Here is a 26,975-nt window from a genome sequence, read left to right as displayed (position 1 = left end):
GATATCCAGGGAAAAATCATCAATGATAAGCTGCAAATGCTTGAAAACTTCTTAAACCATTTTAAAATATACTATAAAAGCATTCTACATTACTTCATCCCATCCTTTATAGTATATTTTACTATCTAATAACTCTTACTTTGCATTAGTCTAAATTAGCCCAATAGTTCAATCTACTTCCACCAGAGAGTAGCAGGTCAAAAGTTGACTTTGCCATTCCCAAAATTACAAGTCATCAGTAACTTAAAGCAGGAAAAATTATTTGGGGCTGCCATTAGAAAGGGTACTGGGTTAATCCATGCCATCAGGACAAAAACATCACCACAAGTGCACCTCCTCAGGGGAGGTAACCATTAGTCCATCCAAACAGAGATACATACAAATAAAGTATGCTAAATCATAACTGGTTTGTTTAGTCAATAATACAATTAACATCCGCAGGTGTCCAGCAGTTGTAGATTACTTTTAGCCAACCAGTGGACAACGCATGATCCCTCCCCAGGACCACCAGGGTATGCACAAAGCTGCAAAAGAGAGGCATGCAGTCCAAGCAACCCTCCCCACAGATCTGACATCCTGAGCATCTGAGTGGTGGTTTTGACCCAGCCCAAGGATAGCTGCACACAGGGAGGTCCTCCAATCTGCCCACCACCCGCCTCTTGCCCCACGTACAGGGTGGTCGAAGATCACCAAGTGTAATAGGCTAACATTTAGTCAAAAGTCAAGGGGTAGCCCTCTTAAATAGTAAATGTGGACTGTAACCTCTGGTGCTTCAAATAAATGAAAACTATTTTCCCCCAGGCTACTCTCTGTACTCAAAGCCCAGTTGACTATAAAATGGCTGAAATGCCATCATCAACAGCTCTGTTCAATGCTTCTCCATCCCGGGTCATCAGTAGTGCAGGGTAGAATCCTTGAATGCAAAGGACATTCGCCTCTGCCAAGTGGCAAGATATTTCGCCCTGACATGCCCAGAAAAGCAGGAAGAAGAGAAAAAAGGGACAATTAAAAATTAAATTTAAATCTCTTGCACATGTCTTTGTACCCAGTTATAGCACTAAAATGGAAAGGTATGCAAGTAGGCAACCATATACATGACAATGGAGAAAGCTGGAATTTTTTTTTTAAAGTACTGTATACACTACCTCCATCCTAGAGCTCCCAAGTATTTACTTCATAAAACTTGCTGTCATTTAATATTTTGCAACTGCATCTTTCCTAATATTTCTGCAACATTAAAAGATTCTACTTAAATCCAAGTTTAAGCCATGTAATTCCGCTCAGAACCTTGTTCCAAACTTAGCAGTATAATCTTTTCAGAACATGTCAATGTTTATAACGATCATAATAATCATGTTAGTGCAGAACCAAGATCATATTTTAAATAATAGAATGTTTCAGAACAGAACATCTCCATTTGGTCCATCAAGCATTTGCTAGTTCTCTGAAATAGCTATCTACTTTCTCTGCCCTTATTAAACCCTTTCAAACATTTATTGACTCTGCCATCACTATTTCTGAAACAACCCTCTGCATAAAAGAGTTTCCTTAACTCCCCTCTTTGCTCTATCGTTATTTTAAATTAATGCCCTCACTACCAATTGAAAGGGGGAGGACGGGATTCGTTTTTGATTGTTCTAACCAACAGATGGCAGACAATGAATTAAATGACCCCTTACTGTGCTACAAACTCCTATAGATCAAAGCTTTAATCAATGTTTTCTGTAACTGATCAAAAAGAGATACATGATAGCTGTGTGGGGTGATTCCTAGTGAGACTATGTGGCCCTCCTCATCACCACAGAAACCGGTGACTCATCATATAGAAAATTACAAGCAATTTCCTATGTAATCATTTTACTGTATAGCCTGTTATTTTTCTTTGAGCTGCATAACCATACTCAAACTGCCCAACTGGTAAACAGGAACAATTGTCCTTGATACAATGAAAAAGAAATACAAAGCAAAACTGCATTTATCTAGTGCTCACATCCTTAGAATGCCCCAAAACACTTCACAACCAATTAATTGTGAAGTATAAAAACAAAAAACTGCGGATGCTGGAAATCCAAAACAAAAACAGAATTACCTGGAAAAACTCAGCAGGTCTGGCAGCACCGGCGGAGAAGAAAAGACGTTTCAAGTCCTCATGACCCTTACCTGTTGAAGGGTCATGAGGACTCGAAACGTCAACTCTTTTCTTCTCCGCCGATGCTGCCAGACCTGCTGAGTTTTTCTAGGTAATTCTGATTTTGTTTTGTAATTGTGAAGTATATTCATTCTTGTTGCATAGGCAAACACTGCAGTCAATTTGCATACGAGGAACCAAGGAACAATAAATTATAATGCTAATTAATTGGTTTCTGGATTTGTGTGTTTAATTTCCAAACGATGGGAAAACCAGATTTTTTGCTATGGAAAGTCATGAAATGTTGGCTTGAAGCATGCACACTATAAGTGAAATACAAAAGTTGATTTTCACCACCATGTGTAAAAAGTATTAGAACCAAAATTTTCACGACACTTGCTGAAAATTCAGAGCATCCGGTGGTATATTAACCATTTCTTCCTAACATAACTTACTGGAAAGATTTACCCCATATTTAAATAAAATTACATTCTCCTGTACTGAAAAGGTGTATAATTTATTGGAGCACAAGGTTCCCAAAAAGCTAAGAATCCAAACGTCATAATGGAGACAGAACTCTACAAGCCTATCTTAAAATGTAAATTAACAGCAAAAACACTCATGTTTTATTCTCTTTACAAATATCAGAGGTATATAGAAAATAATGTTCCCCCCGAACAGATACAAAAGTACACTGGACTGTAGCAATTGTTCACAATTTTTAAAAAATTACCAACTTCCAAGTGTAAAACCCATGACCAATATAATCGTATTCGGTCAAGAATCAATTACTAGTATAAGCTAAACATAAATTATATCTTCTTAATATCGATTATGAAGTTTTAATAAGACAACGCTTATAAAATGCAACGTGCAGTATATAAATATTAGCTTCCAGTATTTGCAAGTTTAGTCGTTTAACCCATGAACAAAGCCACAAGCGATCATGAGTAAACTAAAAATACCCTTCCAAGATCAAAAGTACTGCATTAACCAGGACGCAGCGACTGATCAATTAACCTAAAGTGCATATAAGTACACCTTGCAACACCGAGGTGTAAAACCCCTTCGAAATGGGAAAAGTCACCGAATACATCCAAGTGTAACTGAGCTTGAGAAGGCCCTGGGCCGCCAGCCGGACACTCGCTTCACTGGTGTCGCTGCTGCACTCACCTATCAAGCGGCTGCACCGAGATCGCCGTGAGATCCGCGCCGCCTGACATTTTCCAGGAATCCGCCCCCTTCCAATTGCCTTCACCGGTTTATTTAAAGGAGGTTCATGGGCAGGCTTGAACCAGGCCTCGCTCCGTGGCCTAGACAGCACCGCGATCTCCTCGGGGCTCTCGCAGCGAATTGAAAGAAAACCGCTGGACGCGAACAAACCTGGAGGCTGGGCTGAGGAAACCGCGTCAACAGGAACGCTCTTCGCCTAGCGCCGCAAGGGCTAACACCCATTAAACTTTTAGTCTGGGCCTCCCTTGTGTGGAAATGCACCTATTTTTATTTTTGGTGGGGGTGGGGGGAGAGTTTAAAAAAAAAACGTGCGCTTGTTTCAAAACACAATTTGCCACTTCCGAGCCGCGGCCTCCATTGACTGTGAGGTAATAATAGCGGGGGGCCAACAGGAAGTGCGCGCTCCGCCGCACGCTCTGCCGAGACCGGGCCCGCCGGGGCATGCTGGGAGATGTAGTACCATTCCCGCCCTCTTTCCGCCCCCACCCCGTCCGCAGCGTTGCAAGCATAGGCCGGCCCGGAACTGCATTGTCCGCCATGCACCGCTCCGCAGCATTCACCTGTGCACGCGCACGATGGGATCCCGGTCTGGCTAGGCTTGATCCATGGTTGCTTGGATAAAGCGTTTGGAAGTTTGCATTGCGCACCGGAAAAGAATTGGCACTTTTCCCCCATCCCCCCCCTCCCTCTTTACAAACTATTTCAAAGGTTCACACTAAGGTAACACTTTTTTTTGGTTGTCAAGAGAATTTGTGAAGAGTTGTTAAATTAATGATTATTTTTAAAGGATGAAACATTATGAATTCTAATAGGTTGTATAAACCAGATGTTAGTTGTAACGCAAGAATTTTGAGAGCTGCAATACATTTTGTTAACTTCCCACTATGCTAACAGAATAAATCAATCATGTCATTAGCGTAGTATTGATAAAACATACGTTTCTAGTGACCTTGACCACTGCAAGGGGGCCAAAATTGACCTTTCCATTATAAATACATTATAAATGCTTTATAGCAGTTTGTCAATCCGGCAAATAAAGGAGGATGTTGTCGTTGGTTAATATACTTAATTTTTTATATATAATTTATTTAGATTGGTCGATTAACCTAAATTAATATTTTACTTGTCATTTACTTGTGAAGCTGAGCCATTTTGCTTTCTTTATTTTTGCTAAAAAAGCAACATTGACTATATGTTAAGATAACAGAGCATTCTTTGAAAGTGCATTTGGAATTTACGCCCTTCAATCTGAGAGAAACCTATTTTTGTTTTTCTCGTATGATGCTTAAAATAACACATATGCATCTAATATTCTATTTCGTGGTGAACGCTCACCTCTTGCTATTTTTTTGATTCTCCATGTTGCTCATACAGAAACAAATCTGGCAACATATGATATGGATGTGGATACGAGCTGACGATGACCTTGAGGGTCTGTATTTGGTGACAATAGAATTAATCGCGTTGTTAAAAATGCACGTGCAAATTTAACATATGTTAACCTGGTTACATTTCAATTTCAATTTGTTGGTTTGCATGACTGTCAGATTAAAGACTCGAGTCGAATTCCTTACATGTGGATCACAAAACGATTTACAGTATTGTAGATGTCACTTTTGTGACAGGCTTTTATCCTTAATTTGTTTGTAAAAAGTAGAATTATGAGTTGTCCAATCGTCGTTTGGCTTGCCATAACATGCAAACCAAGGAGCCATTTTATGAAATAAGCCATTTGTTGTTGTGGATAAATGGCGTAAATATATTGCACGATAAAACAGCAATATGTAAGAGCTTTCGGGATATTTTAAGATGTCATTGCGCTCGGTACTAGAAACATAATTCGTGTCAACAATATTGCAGACGCGGAAAATGGACAAGGTCACAAGTTACGTGTCAAATATGGTTCTGCCTCATTAAGGGTGGTTTAACCCTCTATTGTAGTAAAATCGTGTTTTAAATGAATCGTCTATTCATTTTAGTGTTTGAAGATAATTTCATGCAAAACAGGCTCTTGTTTACTTAAATTAAGCAGGTTGCTGTTTGTTAATTCCTCCCTCCACCTCACTTCGGGACTTTGAATAAAATGCAGTATGGTGCCAGAGCTGTAACACCAGATATTTGTTTTAGATTGACTATACTTTAGTGGCTAAAATGCATCGGTTGGACGTCGCGTGACTGTAAATGCAATACTGGAATTTGTAAATGTATTTTTAAAAATTAAAATGGATTTTAACCTTCTGAAGGACGCAGCACTATTTATTGACGTATGCAAATTAGCAAAGGGCTTTGAAAGCTCTTGAACAGGAACAAGAATCAGTTTCACATTGCGGGTGAGAGCTGAAGTTCCGGTGTAAAGAAAGACGTGGCGAAATTGGTGAATATCTGTGCCCGCATCCCAAATCTCTCATTCTGAGGGGGAACCAGAACACGAAAGGGTGAAGCTGCTACTCATTCTTTAAAAAGAGAAGAATTTAATATTGCCTTTCGCCCCCCCACCATCCCTCTACTAAATGGGGGATTACAGATTTGCTTTACAGTCACCTAGCAATGATACAGGATTTTCACCAGCGGTGAAGTACCAGAACACAGCTAATAACGCGTCTTTGTTTTTTCCTGTTTCAGCTACGCAAACCATGCAGGATGATTTACTGATGGACAAAAGCAACCCCCAGCAGCTTTCACCAAGGTCAGAGCAAAGCACCGAAGCCTCAGAAACTCCCAAATCAGAAGAGAGCTCCGTGAGTATAAACACCCCGGTTTCTGCTCAGAATAAAGAGAAAGCGCAGATGGAATCGCCAATTTTGCCCGGCTTGAGCTTTCAGCCCCAGGAGCCTGGTACCTCCTTGTCCCCTTCGTTCAGTACATGGTCGACTGGCACCACCAACACCGTAGATGATAGTTTTTTCCAAGGGATTCCGCCCGTCAACGGGACGATGCTATTTCAAAATTTCACTCACGTCAACCCGGTTTTCGGTGGCACTTTCTCACCCCAGATCGGTCTGGCTCAACAGACACAGCACCACCAACAAGCCCAGCAACAGCAGCAGAGGAGATCGCCCGTCAGCCCACAAGCTCCCTTCGCCCAACGCAGCGCCTACAACCACCAGCCCATCATGACAAGCAAGCCCTCCTCGGCTTGGAACAACCATCAGAATACGACCTGGAGCACAGCCCCCAACCCTTGGAGCGGGCTGCAAGCCAGGGATCCCCGGCGAGCTGTAGGGGTGCCTTCCCCCCTCAACCCTATCTCTCCGCTAAAGAAACCTTTTTCCAGCAACGTGATTGCTCCCCCTAAATTCCCTCGAACTGCACCCACACTAACTCCCAAGTCTTGGATGGACGACAACGCCTTTAGGACGGACAACAGCAACGGCATGTTGCAATTTCAGGTACAGTAATACGACCTCGAATATTTCATTCATACCAAATGTACAAAAGACGCAGTAGGACATGACCTTCACAGTCATACTGTATGTGCCATCTTTAATAGGACATGACATTGCAGTGAAAACATCACATCTGGTATTTTTAGCTAGTCAATTTATATAGTTCAGTCTAAACACACATTCAGTCGATGAGAATAATAGATAATGCCATTGTCACTCTCCAACACCAAAAATCTCGTGGACCACCCCAACGCCCCCCCCCCCCACCCCCACCACCCTAAAGGATATTGGCTGTAAACAGTAGGCCCCGCTGGCCTCAATACTGTTTTAATTTAGACAACATTTTTGTTGTGTTGCTGTATAAATTTTGCTTCAACATTAAAATTGGGCTTTTCCCTGTTGTTGTTCATTGACTAATTGGAAATATATTCGTTTGGATTTATGTTATTTTAAAAAAAAGAGGTGGGTTGCCTATATTTAGAATCATTAACTATAGACAAGATCGTCATCCAGTAGGCCTCCACAGTGCTCTGTAAAGGGTACAATTATTGAAGAATCTGTACTGCATCATTAGTCTAATTGTTAAATTTAGCATTGTTGGGATTACTTGCTCTTCATCTTTTTAAGGCCACTTTGTTTGGGCAATTGTTTTGACGTCAAACATAGAGGTGGAGCAAAATGCTGTCATCGTATACTATTCCAACTGCTTTAAAGCAGAAATGTACAGTTTTTATGGTACACACCTCATATTTACTGTAAATATTTGCGTCATAGGAAGAGAACTTATGCAGCATTAAACCAAGCTTTTAAAAATATGAAGATGGTTGCTTCATCTTGCCAATTTTATTATTGGAGCTGTGTATATTATGCTGTTTTCTCTGTATATACAACAATTTCCAGCTTTCTACATTTTAATTTTTTTTTAAAGTGACACAACAGAAGTTAAAGTGCGACAAAATCCTTTAGTATAAGTACCTGCGTTATAGAGAATCAGTCTTGACATTAATAGCAAATTGCCGAGAGATTAACAACCTGCGCTATTGTGCAGAACCTGAACAAATAAGTCAGATTCTGCTTTTTATATATTTGTTAATGGTGTATGCAGCAGGAAAAGAACAATTTTAATTGCTCCCAGGGATGTGATGTATCCAAATAATCTTCAACTAAAATCAACAATTACTACTGTGGGGACTTAGTTTTGTGATAAAATGTGGGGACTTAGTTTTGTGATAAAATGTAATATATTGACAAGGTACATTCTTAATTCCTCAATGTAGATATGTTTCATGGCTTGCATGTGATTTTTGTGATTCGACAGAATGCTAAACATCCATTTTTATCATTAAATTTGAGATGTTCAGTATTATTCTCATAAAAAAACAATCTGCAAGCACTGAAAATAAGAGGTTTAGCAATGTTCAGTTTTGAAATAGCAAGCCCTGAAAAAGGCTGATACCACTTCATATGTTCTGTGGATTTTGTTATGTATGTGACCTTGATAAATTATCTCAATGATTATCATCACTTTCGCTATATTCTATATCAGGGTCACCTGAAATGCAAGTCATGGTTGCATTTTTTTGCTGAGAATCACACATCAGTAAGTAGTGTTAAACCAAATGTGTTGATGTACCAAGCCAGTTCTTTTCAGTGATGTGAAATGGAGGATGAGGAAATAGGGATCATGTATCATTGTTACAGTTGCGTGGAAGTTTACTACATGCTGATTAATTTTTGTAATTAAATGCACCGCAAGGTTTAGTTTGCTGTTTCGTATTCACCTCTGGTAATCCATTCTTCAATTAAATGCTGAGGTATTCTGATGTATCAAGTGTTGAAATATATGTACAATATTGTGTAAAATTTAAGATTATTGTCAAGCAGCCTTTAGGTGAAAATTCAATTACTGAAGTAATATTTGCATTTTAAATAAGTGTCATATATGTAATGTAGTAGATGCGGAATTAACCTAAGGCTAAAATTATTTTAATCTGGTACAACGTATTACCCTAATAAATAGGCCTGTATAATTCTGGGCATTTAGTGCAACAGTATACTGCTTAGAACTGGAACTGAATGACAAGATTAAATGAGGTATGTTGTCTATAAAATATGGAAGCTGCTGTATTAACCAGTTTGTCAGTTTTCAACAGGTTTAGTATTTGATTAGCCTAACCTAAATCTATTCGCAAATGGATATTCTTAATGCATCTGTTAAAAGGAAAAAATTTATTGAGGTGACCAGTCAGAATAAGGACATGACTATTTAACAATGCAATATATGGGATGGTGTAAACGTACCACCAAAAAAGAAACTTAAATTTAAACATTTCCAAACTGAGAGGCAATTTGAGTGAAAGATTGGAATGACAAGGATTTAAATTTTTTGTGGGTGAATTACCCGTCAGGCTGTACAGTCAGTGAACATACAGGTTTTTAATATGCAAGGTGATGGTGGAGATGGCCACCCGAAGAAAAAACTTGCTCTGCAAAGCCACCTAGTGACCATAGCCTGGAACAACACTGGGACAAGTGGCAGCAAAATTGATTGGGAAATGTTGACATAGCAATTTACAATGGGAAAATAAATGTCAACAAAATGGTAACTACAGGAAGCAAAGTTTGTAGATGGGAAATGCCTGCCAGGTTCAGAAACTTAATTTTCATCACCTCATCATGGATATGTATGTGAGTGCTCCAGTAGATCTTTCTCTCAGTTCACAGTGACTCGAAGATTTGTAAAACTAGGACTGTTACTCTATGTGTATTAATAGGTACATTAACTTAGGATTGGGCAATACCCTAGGACCTATAGACAATGGGGAAGAGGGCCACGAGTCTGCAAATAGTGTTGGTACCTTGGGGGTAACAGCATTTTGATGTAGGTTTCAGAATAGGGAGGCTGTAGGAACGCTTGGGCAGGCCTTGGAATTTTGAATGAATCCAAGGGAATCATAAGCTTGAGAGGAATCTGAGAAGAGAGGATCTTGGGATCTAGCAGGACTGAAGAGGGGAGCATGGTGGTGAAGGGGAGAGTCTGGCTGAACTGGATTTCATTTTTAGGATCTGGGGATGTATAGTGAAATGATGTTGTAGCTGGGGGTTGGTGCTAGGGAGAGGGGGTGGGGGTGGGGGGGTTGCGGCGGTGTTGTGGTGGGGTTGGAGAGGAGCTAGGGGGTGGCTGGAGAATGAGGGCAAACTCGCGTCAGCCTCTTTAGCTTATTAGGTTCCAAAACCAAAGTGTTGTTGCACACCAGCCTCTTCCAATTAATTCTTAACCACAGTTTCCCCATATTCAGTTGTTTCATTTCTGAATCAGTCTTGCTGTTATTTCCTGTACCCTTTCTAATGCAAGTTTATTTTCCAATTGGGCATCACGAAAACACGATAGTAGCTGTTATCTGGCTAGTACATTGTAAACTTTTAAGACAAGGCTACTTAACAATGCAATACTTGCAACACACAATAAAACAAATAGTATACTGTGGGGAAAAAAACCAAAAGCTTTTGTTGGGAAAAAAGAACAATTTCACATATTCTCACTAACTATAGGAACAACATGACAAGAAAACATGAAATCATGCTCCTCAATATAATGTTTTTGCTTTGCTTCCAACCATCCACTTGAACTCCTGTCCCCTAATGCATTTTTTACTATTCCTCATAATTTTCTTCTTCTTCCTTTCTCTTTCTTCTCATGTTTTTCCTCCATCCATCTCCTATTAACCCTAGAGTGCAGACTCCTTGGCATGACACAGCATCCTAAGCTAGTCCTCATCCTCCTGCACTTGCCTGCTCCTCAAACTCCCTTTCCCCACCCAGCTCTTTGCTACAGTTACTCTTCCACTCTGGTCTCGGCGCCTGTTCCTTCTTCCCACTTTCTTGGCAGCTCTTGCACTTCTCTGTCTTGTTCCACTTCCCCTTTGTACTGTCGCTCTCTCTCTTGCACCCCTGCCTTCCACAACTCTGCCTCTTACCTTTCTTGCGTAACCTCACATGCAAATGCTTTCCCCTCCTCTGTTCACTTGCATTCTCCCTTGCTTCCTCTTTGTTCTACTTTTCCCCATGCGCTCACTTCCTCCCTCCATGTGCCTGCTTACTTTCTTAACCTCACTATACACATGCTCCATCTCCCTGCTCATGTGGTTGTTTCTTACCATCCAATGCAATGAAACTGTCCCATAAATAATGTATGCACATCCTTTCTCCTGCTCTCCAGTCATATACTTTGTCTTTTCTTCTCTCTGTTTCCCACTCACACTTGTGCAAACATGCTCTCTTCATGTGTTTGTGCTACATTAGTCTCTTGCTCATCATCTGTATCTATTTTGCATGCTTTCCATCCACCCCCCCCGCCACACACACACACACCAAACCCCCATTTCGCGTTGCCACAGTTCTCCTCCCCTCGCTTGTGTGGACTTTCTCACTTGTACTCTGTCTGCTGTGCTCACTTTGCCTACCTCGTTTGCTTGTGTATGTGGCCTTTCTCTCTCTGTAGCTAGATTATAGTCATCTCCTCCTTCATCCACATACTCTGGCATATTCTACCTCCCCCTTTATGCATCCTCTCCTCTTTCTCTTCCTCTTATTCTTGCTTCTGCATTTTGGCGGTCACGCCTCTCTCTCATTTTCTTGTGCGCATGCACTGTTTTGTTCATTCATGTACAGGACCCAGGGCAAGGCCAGCATTTATTGCCCAGCTGTAACTGCCCTTGAGAAGTGGTGGTGAACTGCCTTGAATTGCTGCAGTCTGTGTGGTGTAAGCACTCCCATGGTGCTGTTAGGTAAGAAGCTCCAGGATTGTGACCCAGTGGTGCTGAAGAAATGGGTATGTAGTTTCCAAGTCAGGTTGGTGTGTGATTTAGGGGACTTGAGGGTGATGGCCTTCCAAGGTGACTGCAACCCTTTCCTTCATGGATTTGAAAGGTGATGTTGAAAAAGCCTTGATGTGTTGCTGCACTGCACCTTGCAGGTGGTACACACTGGAGGCATGCTATGCCGGAGATGGAGGGAGTGAATATTTAAGGTGATGGAAAGGGTGCCAATCAAGTGAGCTGCTTTATCCTGGATTGTGTTGAGCTTCTTGAATGTTGTTGGTGCTGCACTCATCAAGGCAAGTGGAGAGCATTTCATCACACTCCTAAATTGTGCTTTGTAGATGGTGAAATGGTTTTGTGGACAGGAGGTGAATTAACTCTCTACAGGATTCACAACCTCTGACCTGCTCTTGTAGCCCCTCTCTTTGTATGGCTGGTCCAGTTATGTTTCTGATCAATGGTGACCCCCAGATTTTTGATGGTGAGGAATATACTAACGGTAATGCTGTTGAATGTCTCTTACTAGTTGGATTCTCTTATTATTGATGGTCAATGCCTGGCACTTGTATGGCATGCATGTTACCTTTCATGTTAGTTTTCACTTATCAGCCGAAGCCTCGATGTTGTCTAGGTCTTGCTGTTGGCAGGTGAGGACTCATTGTGATCTTCTTCACTGAAGAAGCAGCTGAAGATGGATGCGCCTGAGCCACTGCCCTGAGGAGGTCCAGCAGTTAAGTTCTGGAGCTGAGATGATTGGCCTCCAACAACCACAGCCTTTTTGTTAGGCATGATTCTGGCTAGTGGAGAGTTTTCTCCCTGATTCCCATTAACTTCAATTTTATCAGGGCTTCCTGATGCCTCTATTAGTTAAGTGCTGCCTTTATGTCAAGGGCAGCCACTCTCACTTCTCTGGAATTTAGTTCTTTGTCCATGTTTGGACCAAGGCATTTTTTTATGGGATTCATTTATTGCCCATCCCTAAATGCCCACTGAACAAGGCCAGTTAAGAGTCAACCAGATTGCTGTAGGTCTGGAGTCACATGTAGGCCAGACAAGGTAAGGATGGAAGGTTTCCTTCCCTAAAAGACATTAGTGAACCAGATGGGTTTTTACAACAATTAACAAGGGTTTCATGGTCATCGTTAGACTTTTAATTCCAGACTCTTATTGAATTCAAATTCCACCATCTGGATGGTGTGATTGAACCCAGGTCCCTAGAGCATTACCATGAGTCTCTGGTTTACTAGAGACCCCTACAATGGGGTATGGATCTAAGTGGTCCTGGTGGAACCAAAACTGAGCATTGATGAGCAGGTGAGTAAATGTGTTTGATAGCACTCTTGATAACACCTTTCATTACTTAGCTGAATATTGAGTATAGGCTTGGGCAGTAATTGCCTGGATTTGATTTGTCCTGCTATTTGTGAACAGAATATGGGGACAATTTTCTATTTTTTGGGTAGCAAACAGTGTTGTAGTTAAGCTGAAACAAGTTGTAAAGTTCTGGGCCATAAGTTTTCATGACAGGCAGGATGTTGTTGGGGTCATGGCCTTTGCCATGTTCAGTCGTTTCAGCTATTTCTTAATGTAGCGTGAAGTGAATCGAATTGGCTGAAGACTGGTATCTGTGCTGGAGATCAACATCCCCTCTAATTTTATTTTGGAACAAGAGGGTGATTTGTTTAAGTGCGAGGCATCCTTAACAGTTTTGCCCACTTGTGCAGTAATTTGAACGGGCCAACTTGTATGCAGCCTGCACAGGGACTTTGGTCTTGGGCAGCACAGCTTAGAGGGAACATTGGCAGAGGCCCAGATGGGTCATTCACTCGGCCCTTCTGACTGAAAAAGGTTGCAAATATTTCAGCTTTGACTCGGTGCTGATGTGCTGGGTTCTTCTTCCATTGAGGATGGGGATGTTCGTGGAGTTGCCGCCTCATGTTAGTTTAATTTTCCATTGCATAAACGTCTGGGCATGACAGGACTTGCAGAGCTTTGGCCTAATCTAGGTTGTGGAATTGTTTAGCTGCTTCTGCATTTAGCATCATGTTTCCCTGTGTTGTAGCTTCACTGCGTTGGCACCTCATTTTTAGGTATGCCTGGTCCTGCTTTTGGCATGTTCTTCTACACTCCTCATTGAACCAAGGTTTGATGGTAGAGTGAAGGATATGTCTGGTCTTTGAGTACAATTCTGCTGCTGAAAATTGCCTACAGTGCCGCATGGATGCCCAGTTTGAGCTGCTAGATCTGTTCTGAATCGATCCCATTTAGCATTTCTGTAGTACTGCATAACACAATGGAGAGTGTACTCAGTGTGAAGACATGACTTTGCCCCCACAAGGACTGAGAGATTGTCACTCCTACCTAAACTGACATGGGCAGATGCATCTGCGACAGGTAGGCTGGTGAGGGAACAGTCAAGCGGCTGATCCTTATCACATACCATTGGCCCAGTCCTGTGTTTCCAGACTTAACCAGCATGGCCAGTAGTGATGTTACCAAGCCATTCTGAGCAAAAATGCAAAATGATTTTAGCCATTAGGTCACCAAATATTGTTCAAAAAACAATTGTTTAGCATTCAGATTTGACTAGTGCTGTGCAATATGTATTCTACGTTATCTTGTTCCGTTTACAGCATCCATTATATGGGGAAAGGGGTGAAATTGCTATTCATTTCTCAGGCTCTTGGTTTAAATCATTTTGCCTGACATAAGCTGTTCAATCTCTGACGTACTGACTCATTATATTCTGTTTAATTGTAGACTTGAGTAAATTGATCAACCTCCCCAACCCTAAAATCATAGTCATGGTAACATTGACAACCAACAAGTTATTACTTTGTAAAAAGAGACTGTCATTAGGACTTTGAGAGTAGTGAAGAGACATTGTGCCTTTTTTGATCATTGGCTTCAAAAGATTAGTGTTTAGTGACGGCTGTGGAATATTTGATGTTTTGGAATGGAGGGGATTAGTATTAATACTATTAAGGCGATCTTTTAGATTTTGGTTTTCGCCCCATAAATATGGCAGCATATGAGCAGTAACAGTTCCTGATATCATAGCTTTATTGTCACTGGAGATTATGCTTGAATCACTGATGTTTTATAATTGCATATTCACAGGCTGAAGTTTGCAATACCCTGGCGGCCAGGTTGATTTTTTTTTAATACTTTAAAGGATGGGAAGGAGGGTGGGGGGAGGATTGCTTTCTGGGGGCTGCCCTTTGCCGATCAGGGGCTGGCCCCACTTAGGTCAAACACCCTTCTCCCTTAAGATACCACCACCACCCCCCCATCCCCCAAATCCACCCCTCCCTCTCTAAACTTATCCAAACCCTCCCAACCCCAAGTCTCGGACTTGCCTACTCCAGGGATCCATGGGCCTCAGTCGTCATCATCTCCTGCAGTCCTGGCAGCAGCCACTGAAGGGGCAGCTCCGGAGGGCGGGACGGTCACCTGTAATGAGGGTCATAAGTCCCACTCTGCCCTCGTTAGTCCGCCCTGCAGCACTTTATAGCTGTGGGAAAAGTTGGTGTGAAGCATGTCAGCTCCATGCCAACCTTGTTTCAGGGAGGGTGGGGGTGTACCGTCTGCCCTCCCGTGTTATTCGGTCCACAGGTAGGTAGCTAGTGAATTTTATATTAGCCTCCTGATAGATTTGAAAACTTTAGACCTTTTTTTTTGCAGTTCTGGTCTAGAAATGTTGAGCCACTCTGGTCCTGCGAATCATTTAGAGAGTAGTTTTCGGTAATTAAAACAGAGCAAACTTTTCCATCTTTTAATGCTATTTTTAACTGATTAAAATTGTTTATATTCAGTGTGAGTTATCTACCTTTAACTCAGCTTTAACAACTTGGTGGCACACAATTTGGGAATTATGCTGCCAGAATTTCACTTGTTTGGCTACACGTCCTATTCATAACATGAGAACTGAACAGGTATGAAAAGGTACCAGGAGCAGATGGGAATAAAAGTGACCAAGCATAAAAGTTGGAAAAATTACCTATTTAAAATTTGGTAGTTCGTGAACAGGTGCTAACAGCAAGTACTAGAAGGGTAACAAATGAAATTATGTGGTGCACCAGTAGAAAATGCTGTTGACTACAGTTGTTCAATCAAAACTTTGAAGAAAATAATGCAGGGAATAAACAGTATATGTAACACACATACATTACATAAATTAATCTGCCTTTAAAATTGTCCAAAGTGACCTAAATTTTCTTGGAATTCTGTCCAATAATTTAATCCCACCTACATGTTTCTCGGAACCTGAGCTTTGAGTTTTTCCACTTGCATGGAGTTTGCTTAGCCTCCTGTCGTGATCTTTCTGGGCCTTAGTGTGCTTGTGACAGATGACATTCTGCTTGTCTATGTATTTTGTAATACACACTACAAATGGCCAGAGTAGCTAACTTTCCCATATGTGTGTCTGAAAAAGGAAACTTAATCACCATGTTTTTAATGGCCTCTATCACACTATCATTATTCCAATTTGGAGAGAGGTTCTGAATAAATTACCTCTGGTGCCCCCCCACCCGAGGATCTATCCAAGACCTACCCTCCCCACTGTGCCACTCCTCGTCATTTCTCATCGACATGGCAACATCTTTTGAAAATGCACCATCAGTTTCCACATGAACGCTGATGATACCCAGCTTTGCCTCACCACCCCTCTACCCCCCCCCCCACTGTCTCTCGATTGTCAGACTACTTAACTGACATCCAGTACTAGATGAGCAAAAAATTCCCCGAACTAAGTATTGGGAAGGCCAAAGCCATTGTCTTTGTTCCCCACCACAAACCTAGCTCTCTAATCATTGACTTTATTTCTCTGAGGCTGAAGCAAACTTCTTTAAAAAATTGTTTACAGGATTTGGGCATTGCTGGCTTGGCCAGCATTTATTGCCCCCTCTAATTGCCTTTGAGAAGGTGGTGGTGAGCTGCCTTCTTGAACTGCTGCAGTCCTTGTGGTGTAGGTACACCCACGGTGCTGTTGGGGAGGGAGTTCCAGGATTTTGACCCAGTGACAGTGAAGGAATGGTGATATATTTCCAAGTCAGGATGGTGAGTGGTTTGGAGGGGAAGTTCCAGGTGGTAGTGTTCCCACATGTCTGCTGTCCTTGCCCTTCTAGATGGTAGCGGTTGTGGGTTTGGAAGGTGCTGCCTAAGGAGCCTTGGTGAATTCCTGCAGTGCATCTTCCAGGTGGTACACATTGCTACCAATGTTTCAGTGGTGGAGTGTTGTGGAAGAGGTGCCAATCACCAATTTTTGGTATTAATGGCCTACATACCTAGCATTATCTAATGAGTAATGTGGTATATGAATTTCAGTGCCAGCATGATGCTAGATTTGTAGGCTGAACGCCCCAAAAACTGGTGGATCGTTTCAAACAGCATGTCCCTTCCACTGTTTGCAAAGAGCAATGTACATACTGTAACCAACCAGCCTGTACTTGCAAAACTCAAAACACAGTGTCCATCATTTGACGTGATTCTGCGATTGGATAATATTTGCTAAATAATCATCAGTGTGCTAAGAATTACGCTGACAACTAATTTAATATTTCAGATGGGCTAGCAATGTGGCACATTTGCGTGCCCTGGAAGCTACATATATTAATACACAGGGCCCTATTCCTTGCATACAGAAAAAACACGTGCACACATTGCACCTGTTTCAGCTAAACAAAATAAGTGACAGCCACTCACAGGTTCATTCTTCAAGGCAATGCCTTGACCAGTCAAACTGCCTGGTTTAAATTTCAGCTAAACAAAATAAGTGACAGCCAATCACTGGTTCATTCTTCAAGGCAATGCCTTGACCAGTCAAACTGTCTGGTTTAAATTTCAAACAATGCTTAACAGTTAATTGTCAGTCACCATCAACTGGTGCATTCTCTATGGCAGTGCCTCTACAAAACAGTGTCCACTTGCCAACAATCAGCACTTCTCATACAGTACAAATTGTTGCTCCCAGTACATTTTGTATTCTTGCAAATTGTCCTGATAGGTGCAAGGCGAAAAACTTTGATAATTTCTCTCTTTCAGTAATATATTATAGATAAGTGGTTTCCATTTTGGAACATGTAAATATAACTTTTTTCTGAGTTACCATCTCAAAAAAATGGATATATGTTACCTTTTGAAACTTTGGACAATATTTCCATGCTTTATTTTTTTTTAAATGTTCCAATGGATTTGGGGAGTAGAACTGTAGAAACATAGAAAAGTTACGGCAGAGAAAGAAGCCATTCATCCTGATGGAGCGGGTGCTCTTTTAATCTGCCTTTTGGAGGATGAGTTTAACAATAGGCAAGTGATGACATGATCTGTTAATGACCAAACTTGCTGTAGATTGTACAACTTTACATATTTTAATTAATTACACACATTATTTCCAGCCATAAGTTTTCAGTTTAATGGAGATGGCTAGTTGGTGGACAAGACACTGTCAAAAATATTGCAAATGCTTTGATTTGCTTTCTTTCTCTTTGTTATTGTGAGTTGCATGCCCATTCATTTCTGGTTTCGTTTTTGTGTATGAAATTTGTCATTGGACTGTGACAACATTTGCAGATTAAAAAAAAAATGCTGTTCTAACATCTTGTTGCCAGATCTCTTGGTGCTTATGGTGGAGCAGGACTCTACATGGCATAACCACTCTGATATGTAACATTGTGTCATCAGAGCTGCTAACTTAAATTAACTGCTTATGCCGTTCTGTTGCGGTAGGGTATTCTGGAAATTTCACCATTGTTTTATGAATTAAGTTCCATAATTCTGTCCCAGAAAATCGCCCAAATCAGTGGCCAGGATTTATTATATTTCTTTTATGTATTTAATTTTTTTTAAATGTGAGCAGATGTCTTGTGTTAAATATATCAGGTTGGTGGTAGGTACTTAGTGCTTAGCAGATTTGTGCGAGGGAGAAATCAAAGACTTTAACAGCACTTGTGTCGTGCACAGGGAGCAGTAGAAATTCCAAACTTTGGGAGCACTAGGGTAATCCTGCCATTTGGTAGAAATGTGTTTTGTTTAGTTTTTCTCCACTGTAGTGGGGTCTTGGCACTTCACTGTGGAAGAGGGGATCCTGAGTGGCTGCACTGAAATAATATTCTTGAAGTTTGCAGCACCAGATAAGGGATTTGGCAGAGGGTAGATAGAGTGGTTTGACTGCTGAGAACTTGCTCAGGTCTGGCAGCAGTGTGGGGGCAACCTGGAGGTTTGGCTTTGTGAATTCATGAGATCTCTCTCTTAAGATGTTGAATTGGTGATGTTGAGAAAAATCACACCATTTATTTCTGTCTTTGGAATAGTGGATAAAAATATTAATTTAATCAAATTGCATAAATTTTAAAAATCAAAATTGGCACGAGTTAACAAGTTCATGTGTAGTTGCCATTTTATTTTAAGCAAGCCTTGTATTTTTACTTTCAATCAGCAAACATCAGTCAGCGCTAATTTGCAAATTTTGTGAAGTGTGTCAGACGTACAAACATATGAATTGGGAGCTCCACCATTCAATGAGATCATGGCTGATCTGAATGTAACCTCAACCCCACATTCCTGCCTACCCCTGATACCCTTTCACCCCTTTGTTAATCAAGAACCTATCTAGCTCTGCCTTAAAAAATATTCAAAGACTCTGCTTTCTCTGCCTTTTGAGGAAGAGAGTTCCAAAGACACTCAACCCTCAGAAGAAATTTCTCCTCATCTGTCTTAAATGACCGAGCCCCTTTTTTTTTAAAACAGTGAACCCTAGTTCTAGAGCAAGGCAAGTAGCAGTCTCTAATGAAGGCTGGTTGTGCTCTCAATAAGGAACATTTCCAGTATTTGCCTCCCAAATCCATTTACCTTGGATAAAACTCCCATAAAAATTCTGGTAAAGTAGTTTATATAAATATTTTTATTTGGTAAATTCAATTTTCACACTTTTTTCAGATTTTTCCACTGAACTGGAAGGACAGTTATGGGATTACAACAGCAAATTCGCTGTTCATGGCCTGGCTTGTTGTCATTCATAAATTTCTATTAGTTACCTTGGAAGACATAATTTACCTGAGATAACAATAGGGTTGCCAACTGTGATTAAATGTATTCCTAGAGGTTTCATCACATGACATGCTGCCATGCTCCAGCCATTAGTCCGCCAACACATCCATCCTCGTGGTGCACTGCCCTCCTATGCCAAGTTGGAAAGCAAAAAGGTTCATTACCCAATTGTGTGTTGCTTGATTGTCAGCCAAACAGCCTGTCTTTTCCCATTTTCAACATTTTTATATCTGGTAAAGAGAAATGTCAAAGAAAACGACAAAAAACATGAATCATTTTTAACATCCCAATTAACTTTTCTCCAGGATTGCACAGAACAATGTCCTAGAAATTGATCTTCAATTCATGAGGAGTTTAGGTCAATTGTCAAGAGTTGGCAACTGAAGAAAACAATCAAAAATCATGTTGAACTTTGTGTAGAATTCTGTAGAAATTATAATACTTCGACCAATCCACAGGAGCAGTAGCCCAAATCCCATGTGCCCATCTTGTTCCCATTATATCTCTATCCCCCTCTCTTTCCTCTAACTACCTGTCCAACCTAGTCTTAAGGATTCTGCCGAAATGACTAACTCCAGTAGTGTATTCCATATTCTCACAGCATTCATGGTAAAAGAAAGTTTCTCTAGCTCTCTGTCCTTCATCCCCTAAATGGGGAAAAATGTTGGGTATGAAATTTGGATCCAGAGCACTGCTAATAAAGACACGAGAGAAACTGAATGCCCTCCTGGGTGTATGCTGACACTTGCGCCCACCAGCTCTGAAATTTGGAGGCTCATATAGAGTTGGGATCAACACGTGGTGAGTCACTGGACACATGAACTGCAGCAAGGTCAGGGTGGATGATTTGTTTGCCAGCTGACAAGAGGGTGAGGTCACAAATGAGTTCTGCTACATGGGTTCAGATGAAGGACTAGACGTGGCAGCATCCAGGAGAGCGTTGATAGGCACACACACCAAAATGCTGGGTGCATTGACTGACCTGGCTGCAGTCTGTGTGCCCAGTGACTTGCTGCATGCTGCACCCAATTGTATAAGACCCTCCGAGTATCAGAGTTGGTGACTGGGAGTGTTAGATCTCAAGTGATACGGCCTCTTCATCAGTGCTGTGTTGCTGCACACTCCTCCCTGTCCTGGTTCTGGCCAGGTAGCATTTCTTGGGTGTCTGAAATCAGAAGAGGAAGGCTGGCTTGAAGGAAGCAGTGTTGGGTGGAGTGCAAGATTTCCAAGGTCATACCATCTACAGCTTGCTTATCGTGCCACATAATAGGAAAAGGTTGAGAAGGGGCATAAGGAAGAAATGTATATTCATCAATGTTCTCAGCAACACTGGATCCCACAGGCTCAGTCACGGGCATGATGCAGAGGGCCAGCTCCCCCATAGGACTCGGATGCATGTGTCTATGCTCCCTCCAGTTTCTTCTTCTCCCTTCTATTGTGTGCCAACTTGTCTTCCAAGAGAGATGGAAGTGTATTGGTAATTTTATAGCACTGTTTGGGTGAGGTACTTGCCATAGCTAGAGGTATATGGAGGCAGTGAAACGTGGATGAGAAGCTGGAATGATTGGTAGATGTGGAGGAGTATCTGGCTTTTAGTCATGAGTCCTGAGTGCTAGGAATTCGTGTTCGGTGAGTGATGGGGGTGTGATGCATTGAACAGCATGGGAGGCTGGTGGGATTGAGGGGTAAGAGATGTCATGCGATGACACATTCACTGACCTTGACCACCCATGTAACATCAGTTGGCTTCTTGTGGAACTGCTGCCAGGCTCTTGTGACCAGATGCTAGGAATTGACTTCCTGGAACACCTGCTCCCAATCCCTTCTGAGGCTGCTCCTTGAGGACATTGGCACTCCCAGGCCACGTCATGGCATCTGTCCTCCTGTCCACCTCCACCGCCAAGACCTCCAGAACTACATCCTTGAACTTGGAACCCTGGTTTTCTTTGTTTACTTTTACAACAATTGTATTGATCAGCCCCCTCTAGTTCAGTTCAGCTTCCCTTGAAGAGGGAATAAGAATAGAAAGCTGGCTGCATCACATGCAGGCACACACTGCTTGCTGAGCATACAAGCAGCCAGTAGCATGGGAAACAGTTGGTCCTGTGCTGCAGTCAGGCAAATGAGGTGTTGACATGAATTTTTTGTGCTATTTGCCTCAACCTCAATGGGCATGGTGAGGTTGCAAATTGTAACCCCCATGCCCAAAATTTTTAATCCTTTATTTTGCGGTTGTAAAGAATAGGGGCCATGACTGCTCATCTGTTTGTGCCTCTGTGGTAATAGTAAGCAGTTCTTAGTTGATTTAAGCAGTTGATAGTTTAAATTAACCTTGGGGAAAAAATATAAAATGTCACCAGTTTGTTTGGGAATTAGTTGGGAAAATAAAAACTTATTCTGTTACATATTGAGGAAAGATGGCCTTGCAGTCCCACTGTTGCATAGTGGGGCACGATGTACACCACAAATGCCCAAAGTAAGTCCTTCCCTTTAGCTAGTGAAGTGCTAATTGTATGGAAAACTATAAACTTCAAGTCTAAAATATTAGAGTGACTTGTGCTTGCTGTTAAATCTTAATGAAAGTACTCTCAATAGAAAATATACTTTTGTGTTATTATTGTGAAATATAATTTTCCAAATCAGGAAGGAATAAAATATTTAAACATTGCAAGCCCAGGTTTTTGAGCCACAAAATAAATTTCATGGATAAATTTATTGTAATTTTTATTAATTTCAAAGACTGGTTTGATGATTCATTAATTGTCACAGGGAAAAACATAACTGAGCGGAATTTTTTAAGCTTTGAGGGGTTGCATTTCTCTCTTGAATTGTGGGTTAGAACTTCATCCCAGACCTGAATATGTATTCTAGGCTGATACAGTGCAGTGTAGAGAGAATACTGCATTGTCAAAGGTGTGATCTTTCAGTTTGCCTGCTTATGTGGATGTAAAACATCTCATGGCGCTATAAGAGCAGGCAGTTCTCTTGATGTTCTGACTAACACTACTATTTCAACCAAAACCACTAAAATCTGATAATCAATTCATTCATTAATTCATTCATTAGTTCGGTTGCTATTCGTGGGGTCTTACTGTGTGCATCTTTGGTTGCTATGTTTGCTTGCATAACCATGGTATTGATTCTTCAATGAAATCTTTTACCTACACTTTAAAAATCATTAATTAATTGTAAAAGAAGTTTGGGACACCCTGAAAATGAGATAACATGCTGCATAAATACTTGTTCTCTTCCATTCCTTTCAGTTGGCTGTCAGTTCTCAAATTAATGAGTACCAATTATTAAATTTGCATGTCACAGTTTGTTTGGCTTATACACAAATGTATTCCATTTCAACTGCAACAAATATTATTGTGACATTAAAACGAGGTTCTTCTGATATTTAAATAATTAAATAAAATACTGCACAGGAAAGAAAAATATTGAAATTGTGAGGAATCTAGCAGTTAAGGAAGTGATAGCTACTTTGTTTCATCCCTTTACCCAAGTATTTTCTCAGAATTGATGATAGCTAGAGCTTGGTGAAATATTCAGTGTTTCTTCAATTTGTGTGAAGATACTGGGTTTTTCCATGCAAACATTTAAACAAACTTGTCCTTAAATTAATAATTATTTATAACCCAACTTGATACCTAATGAGCAACTCTTTTTTTTAGCAAACTGCTGTCCTCCCATGTTGTCCTGTTTAGAAACAGATTTGAATTAAGTTGAAATTATATTTTAAATGTGAAAATAAGGAATGAGAATTGATGACCAGTTAAGAAAAAGCCAGGTCTCTCTACGTTAACCAACTCTGGTAACTAAAAAAATAATTGTTGAAGTCAGAAAATGGGAAATGTGCATGAATTGCTTAGCTCTTTCATTTTTATGGAAATAGTCTAAAGTTGATATTCCATTCTGTGTCTACACTGATACCTTGCTGCATCTAGATGCGGTGGTGTGTTACAGTTCACCCAAGAAGTGAGTTGCTGTGGCAACATGCAGCTTTACATGTGTGTTGTCGTCTGGAGCTATGGATAGTGTTGGTAGAGGCTCCAATATTCTTTCCATTCCATGGCTGACCAGGAATCTTTCCAGCTCTTAGGGTCTGATGTTGACATGTGTTGGAAGGATCTGCAGATCTTTACTTTGGCTGCATTCCTTGGCAATCAAGTCCAAGGGTGAGACTTGAACCTAGAGTTTCTGGCTTAGTGACAGGGGTGCTACCTAGTGCATCACAAGATCTCCAGTGGTGTCTAGATATATAGATTTGCAAAACACAATTTGAACATGGCAACACTGACTCACTGCTGTGTACACTGGCTGATTTCTTTTTAGCATCAATGCTCAAAACTGTATATGTTGCAGATATCACCTTTTGCAGGGTATTTTTGACTATACTTGCATCTAATCGCAAATTAATTACCTGTTCCACAAGCTCTCCTAATTGATTGGCGATGCTCAAAAGAAAAGTTTATTTTTGATAAGCACACCTCTCAAACTTTCCAAATCTTTCAGTAATTCTGTGTATCACTTCTATATCTTAACCACTGTCCATGAGCAGGAGATCTACTAAATAGAAATTTACATTTAAAAAAAATCCTTGTGATTTGTGGTTTAACTCTTCACACAAGTGCATCATTAACCTCTTAACTGCCAATAAATTGACATTAAATTTTTGCTCCAAATGAGAATACGCCATTCTGTTTATAATGGCTTAAGAGCTGAGAAGTTGAGTTACTGATGAAGTAACACAACTCCAATGCACTTCTAATACATTGTGTCACTGTTGTATTATTCATATGTTAAACCAGAAGAGTGTACAATTTACAGTGCATAATAATTTGATAATAGATCCTAATAACATGCATTAAGTACATTTCAAATGTGTGGAATATATAGTGCCAGGTAAAAATGTTAAAATGTTTATTGGCCTTGTGCACAGTTTTTACTAAGGTCTGATTGCTTGCTGTTTAATCATAAAATCACTGAAATGTTACTAGTTAGATAGTGAAGGACACCTAATATTCTGGATTTAATTTTTTAAATCTCACCTAATATTCTGGATTTAATTTTTTAAATCTCATCTAATATTTTGGATTTCATTGAAAAATTCTCACCTAATATTCTGGATTTCATTGAAAAAATCTCATGTTTTCAAAAAAACATCCAAAATAATTAACACATGGAAAAAGAGATTATTTTTAAGTTTAACTTCAATTTCAGGGAGTCAAAGTTAGCAAAACTTGAACCTTTTTTATATTTGCATTGTAACCCAAGCCTCTTGAGAAGCAAATATTTTTAATACTAAAATATATTATTACTCTGAAATATTTCAGCCCATTGTTTCACAAAGCACTTGATGAACTAAAATTAACAATTGTTTGTAACATGTCTATATAATCATTTATCGTCTGAAGAAAGTTTTATTAGTCTGGTATTTGTGACCATATCTATTTCATCAATTTGGATTACAAAATTTTTAATTAAATTAATTTATCTTGGTGTTCCCACTCATTATGTAGTGTTATAAGCTAAGCCTTTCTTTAAAAACAATAAAATAATTAAGGTGCCCCATCATTCAGCAAAAGCATGAGTGTGGCTGGGGAGGAGAAAGAGAATCTTGAATATGATTTTGGTCAATATATATTTGTACCATTCTACTGTTTTAATCTGTTCAAATTATAATTCACCTCAGATGCATAGCTAGGAATCTCTTAATAGCTTAAGCTGTCTGCTTCGAAGGAGGTATGAGTGATCAGTTTTGGAGCTTGCTAATGTCACCACATTCCTGCATCAGTCATGAGATTTGTGCACTCATGAAATGGGGCTCGTCTGCTGCTGTAATGACTGGACTGTACTTAAGTTTTTTAAACTTTATTCCCGTCTATAGTGAAACTACATGGTGCAATCATAACTATGGCATAATGGGTACCAGTTACTTATTGAGCAAGTACATTAATTATGTAATGTGCTAGTAATACAATAAATGGCTAACACTATATTCATGTTTCTGCAGGACAGATAACAGCCAAACTGGTATGATAAGTGAAACTTTGCATTAAAAAATGCATTGTTTATGTTTAAAATGATTGAAGTGGCTCAATATATTTATTTACGAGAGAACCCCAAATACTCACAAAGAGGAAAATCCTGGAAGCACTATGCTACCGTTCAAATAAGGAAGAAGGAATCTATGAAAAGACCTACATTTAGTGCATGAACAGGAGTCCCTTGATCTCAAGAGACCCTGTGTAGCAATGTTGAAGGAGAGCTGTCAGTTTAATATTTTCTTGAATTTGGGATATCTTTTTTATCTGTATAAAAACCCACTGAGAAGCCGAATAGGTCAGTCTGTTTATCTAATTTTTTTTTTGAAGATACAAACCCGAGTATGATCATTTCTGGTACATATTACCATTTTGTATTTGTTTCATTCAGAACATATTACCTCAATGCAAAGAAAGTATGGAAACAAACAATGTTAATTTTGTTTTGCTGTTAAAATGCCTTTTTGACTCTTTGTTCAATCTTCATAATGTGGTGAACTTGACAAAGTCACTTTGGCAGTTAAAATTATTTTTAATCACACTGAGCTGACTTTTGTGCTTAATTAAGAGGGAGAGAATTGTGAAAAGAAGGAATGTAATAAATGAAACAGAATGCAGAGCATACAAATTAGCACTGAAAGTAAAAATGCCTCATCTCTTCTGTGACTTGGGCAAGGCATAGACTAAATATAGTGCCTGATGCAAGAATGCCCAGAACCAGAAGGACTGGAAGGGGAACATTAATTCTCAGATATGGTAGTAATTTTTATATGGCTTTTTATAACTATGATCAATATTGTGGATCTTTCCAGCAATTCCTTGCCTCATTTGGACTGGTTTTCAACACCATTTTTTTTCTTGGTGAATATCGTGGTTACCCTGATGTTCCAATGCATTTTAAATGATGTGCAGTAGTATTTGTGAGTTAATGCTAATTTTTTGAATCATGAGTGGTGCTAAATGTAGCACAAGCCACCACTGCTGTGGTGGACAAATCTACAGTAGATATTTCACATTTTATGACATTAGAAAATTGTCAATGGGCAATTGAAGTTGCATGTTCAACTATCTTCCAAAAATACATTTTTAAAAGATAGCTCCATATTATGTTAAAAAGCATGAAAGACCCCCAAATCATTGAGTTAGTTAAATTTTCTATTCTTCAAACAGCAACAAATCAAAACTCTGCTAATGAAGTAGCAATAAATTGAGAATGTCCAGTAACCAAAATCTACCAATAAAGCATAGTAGAATTTAAAACAATCAAATAACTCAAAAAAACAACTATTTTAGCCATATCTTTCTAAACTAG

General features: G+C 40.1%; 2 protein-coding genes across 10 annotated transcripts in view; one reads left to right on the top strand and one right to left on the bottom strand.

The window, feature by feature from the left end:
* march5 (membrane-associated ring finger (C3HC4) 5) overlaps positions 1-3,738 on the bottom strand; it is a 104,990-nt gene extending 101,252 nt beyond the window's left edge. The window contains exon 1 of one of the 2 annotated variants that reach the window (XM_041209996.1): positions 3,302-3,738. In XM_041209996.1, the coding sequence (XP_041065930.1) occupies positions 3,302-3,351 (50 nt within the window). In that variant the 5' untranslated portion in view covers positions 3,352-3,738. The remainder of the gene's footprint in view (positions 1-3,301) is intronic. The other variant, XM_041209998.1, reaches the window with a different exon arrangement.
* Positions 3,739-3,934: 196 nt separating this feature from the next.
* cpeb3 (cytoplasmic polyadenylation element binding protein 3) overlaps positions 3,935-26,975 on the top strand; it is a 142,677-nt gene continuing 119,636 nt past the window's right edge. For 3 of the 8 annotated variants that reach the window (XM_041209582.1, XM_041209581.1, XM_041209576.1), the window contains exons 1-2: positions 5,683-5,796; positions 5,984-6,750. In XM_041209582.1, the coding sequence (XP_041065516.1) occupies positions 5,995-6,750 (756 nt within the window). In that variant the 5' untranslated portion in view covers positions 5,683-5,796; positions 5,984-5,994. Of the gene's footprint in view, positions 4,082-5,126; positions 5,146-5,682; positions 5,797-5,983; positions 6,751-26,975 lie in introns of those variants that run through there. The other 5 variants (XM_041209584.1, XM_041209578.1, XM_041209580.1 and 2 more) reach the window with 5 other exon arrangements.

Source organism: Carcharodon carcharias, chromosome 17, assembly GCF_017639515.1.
Source record: "Carcharodon carcharias isolate sCarCar2 chromosome 17, sCarCar2.pri, whole genome shotgun sequence".
Lineage (NCBI taxonomy): Eukaryota > Metazoa > Chordata > Chondrichthyes > Lamniformes > Lamnidae > Carcharodon > Carcharodon carcharias.
This window is presented reverse-complemented; position numbering and strand designations above follow the sequence as displayed.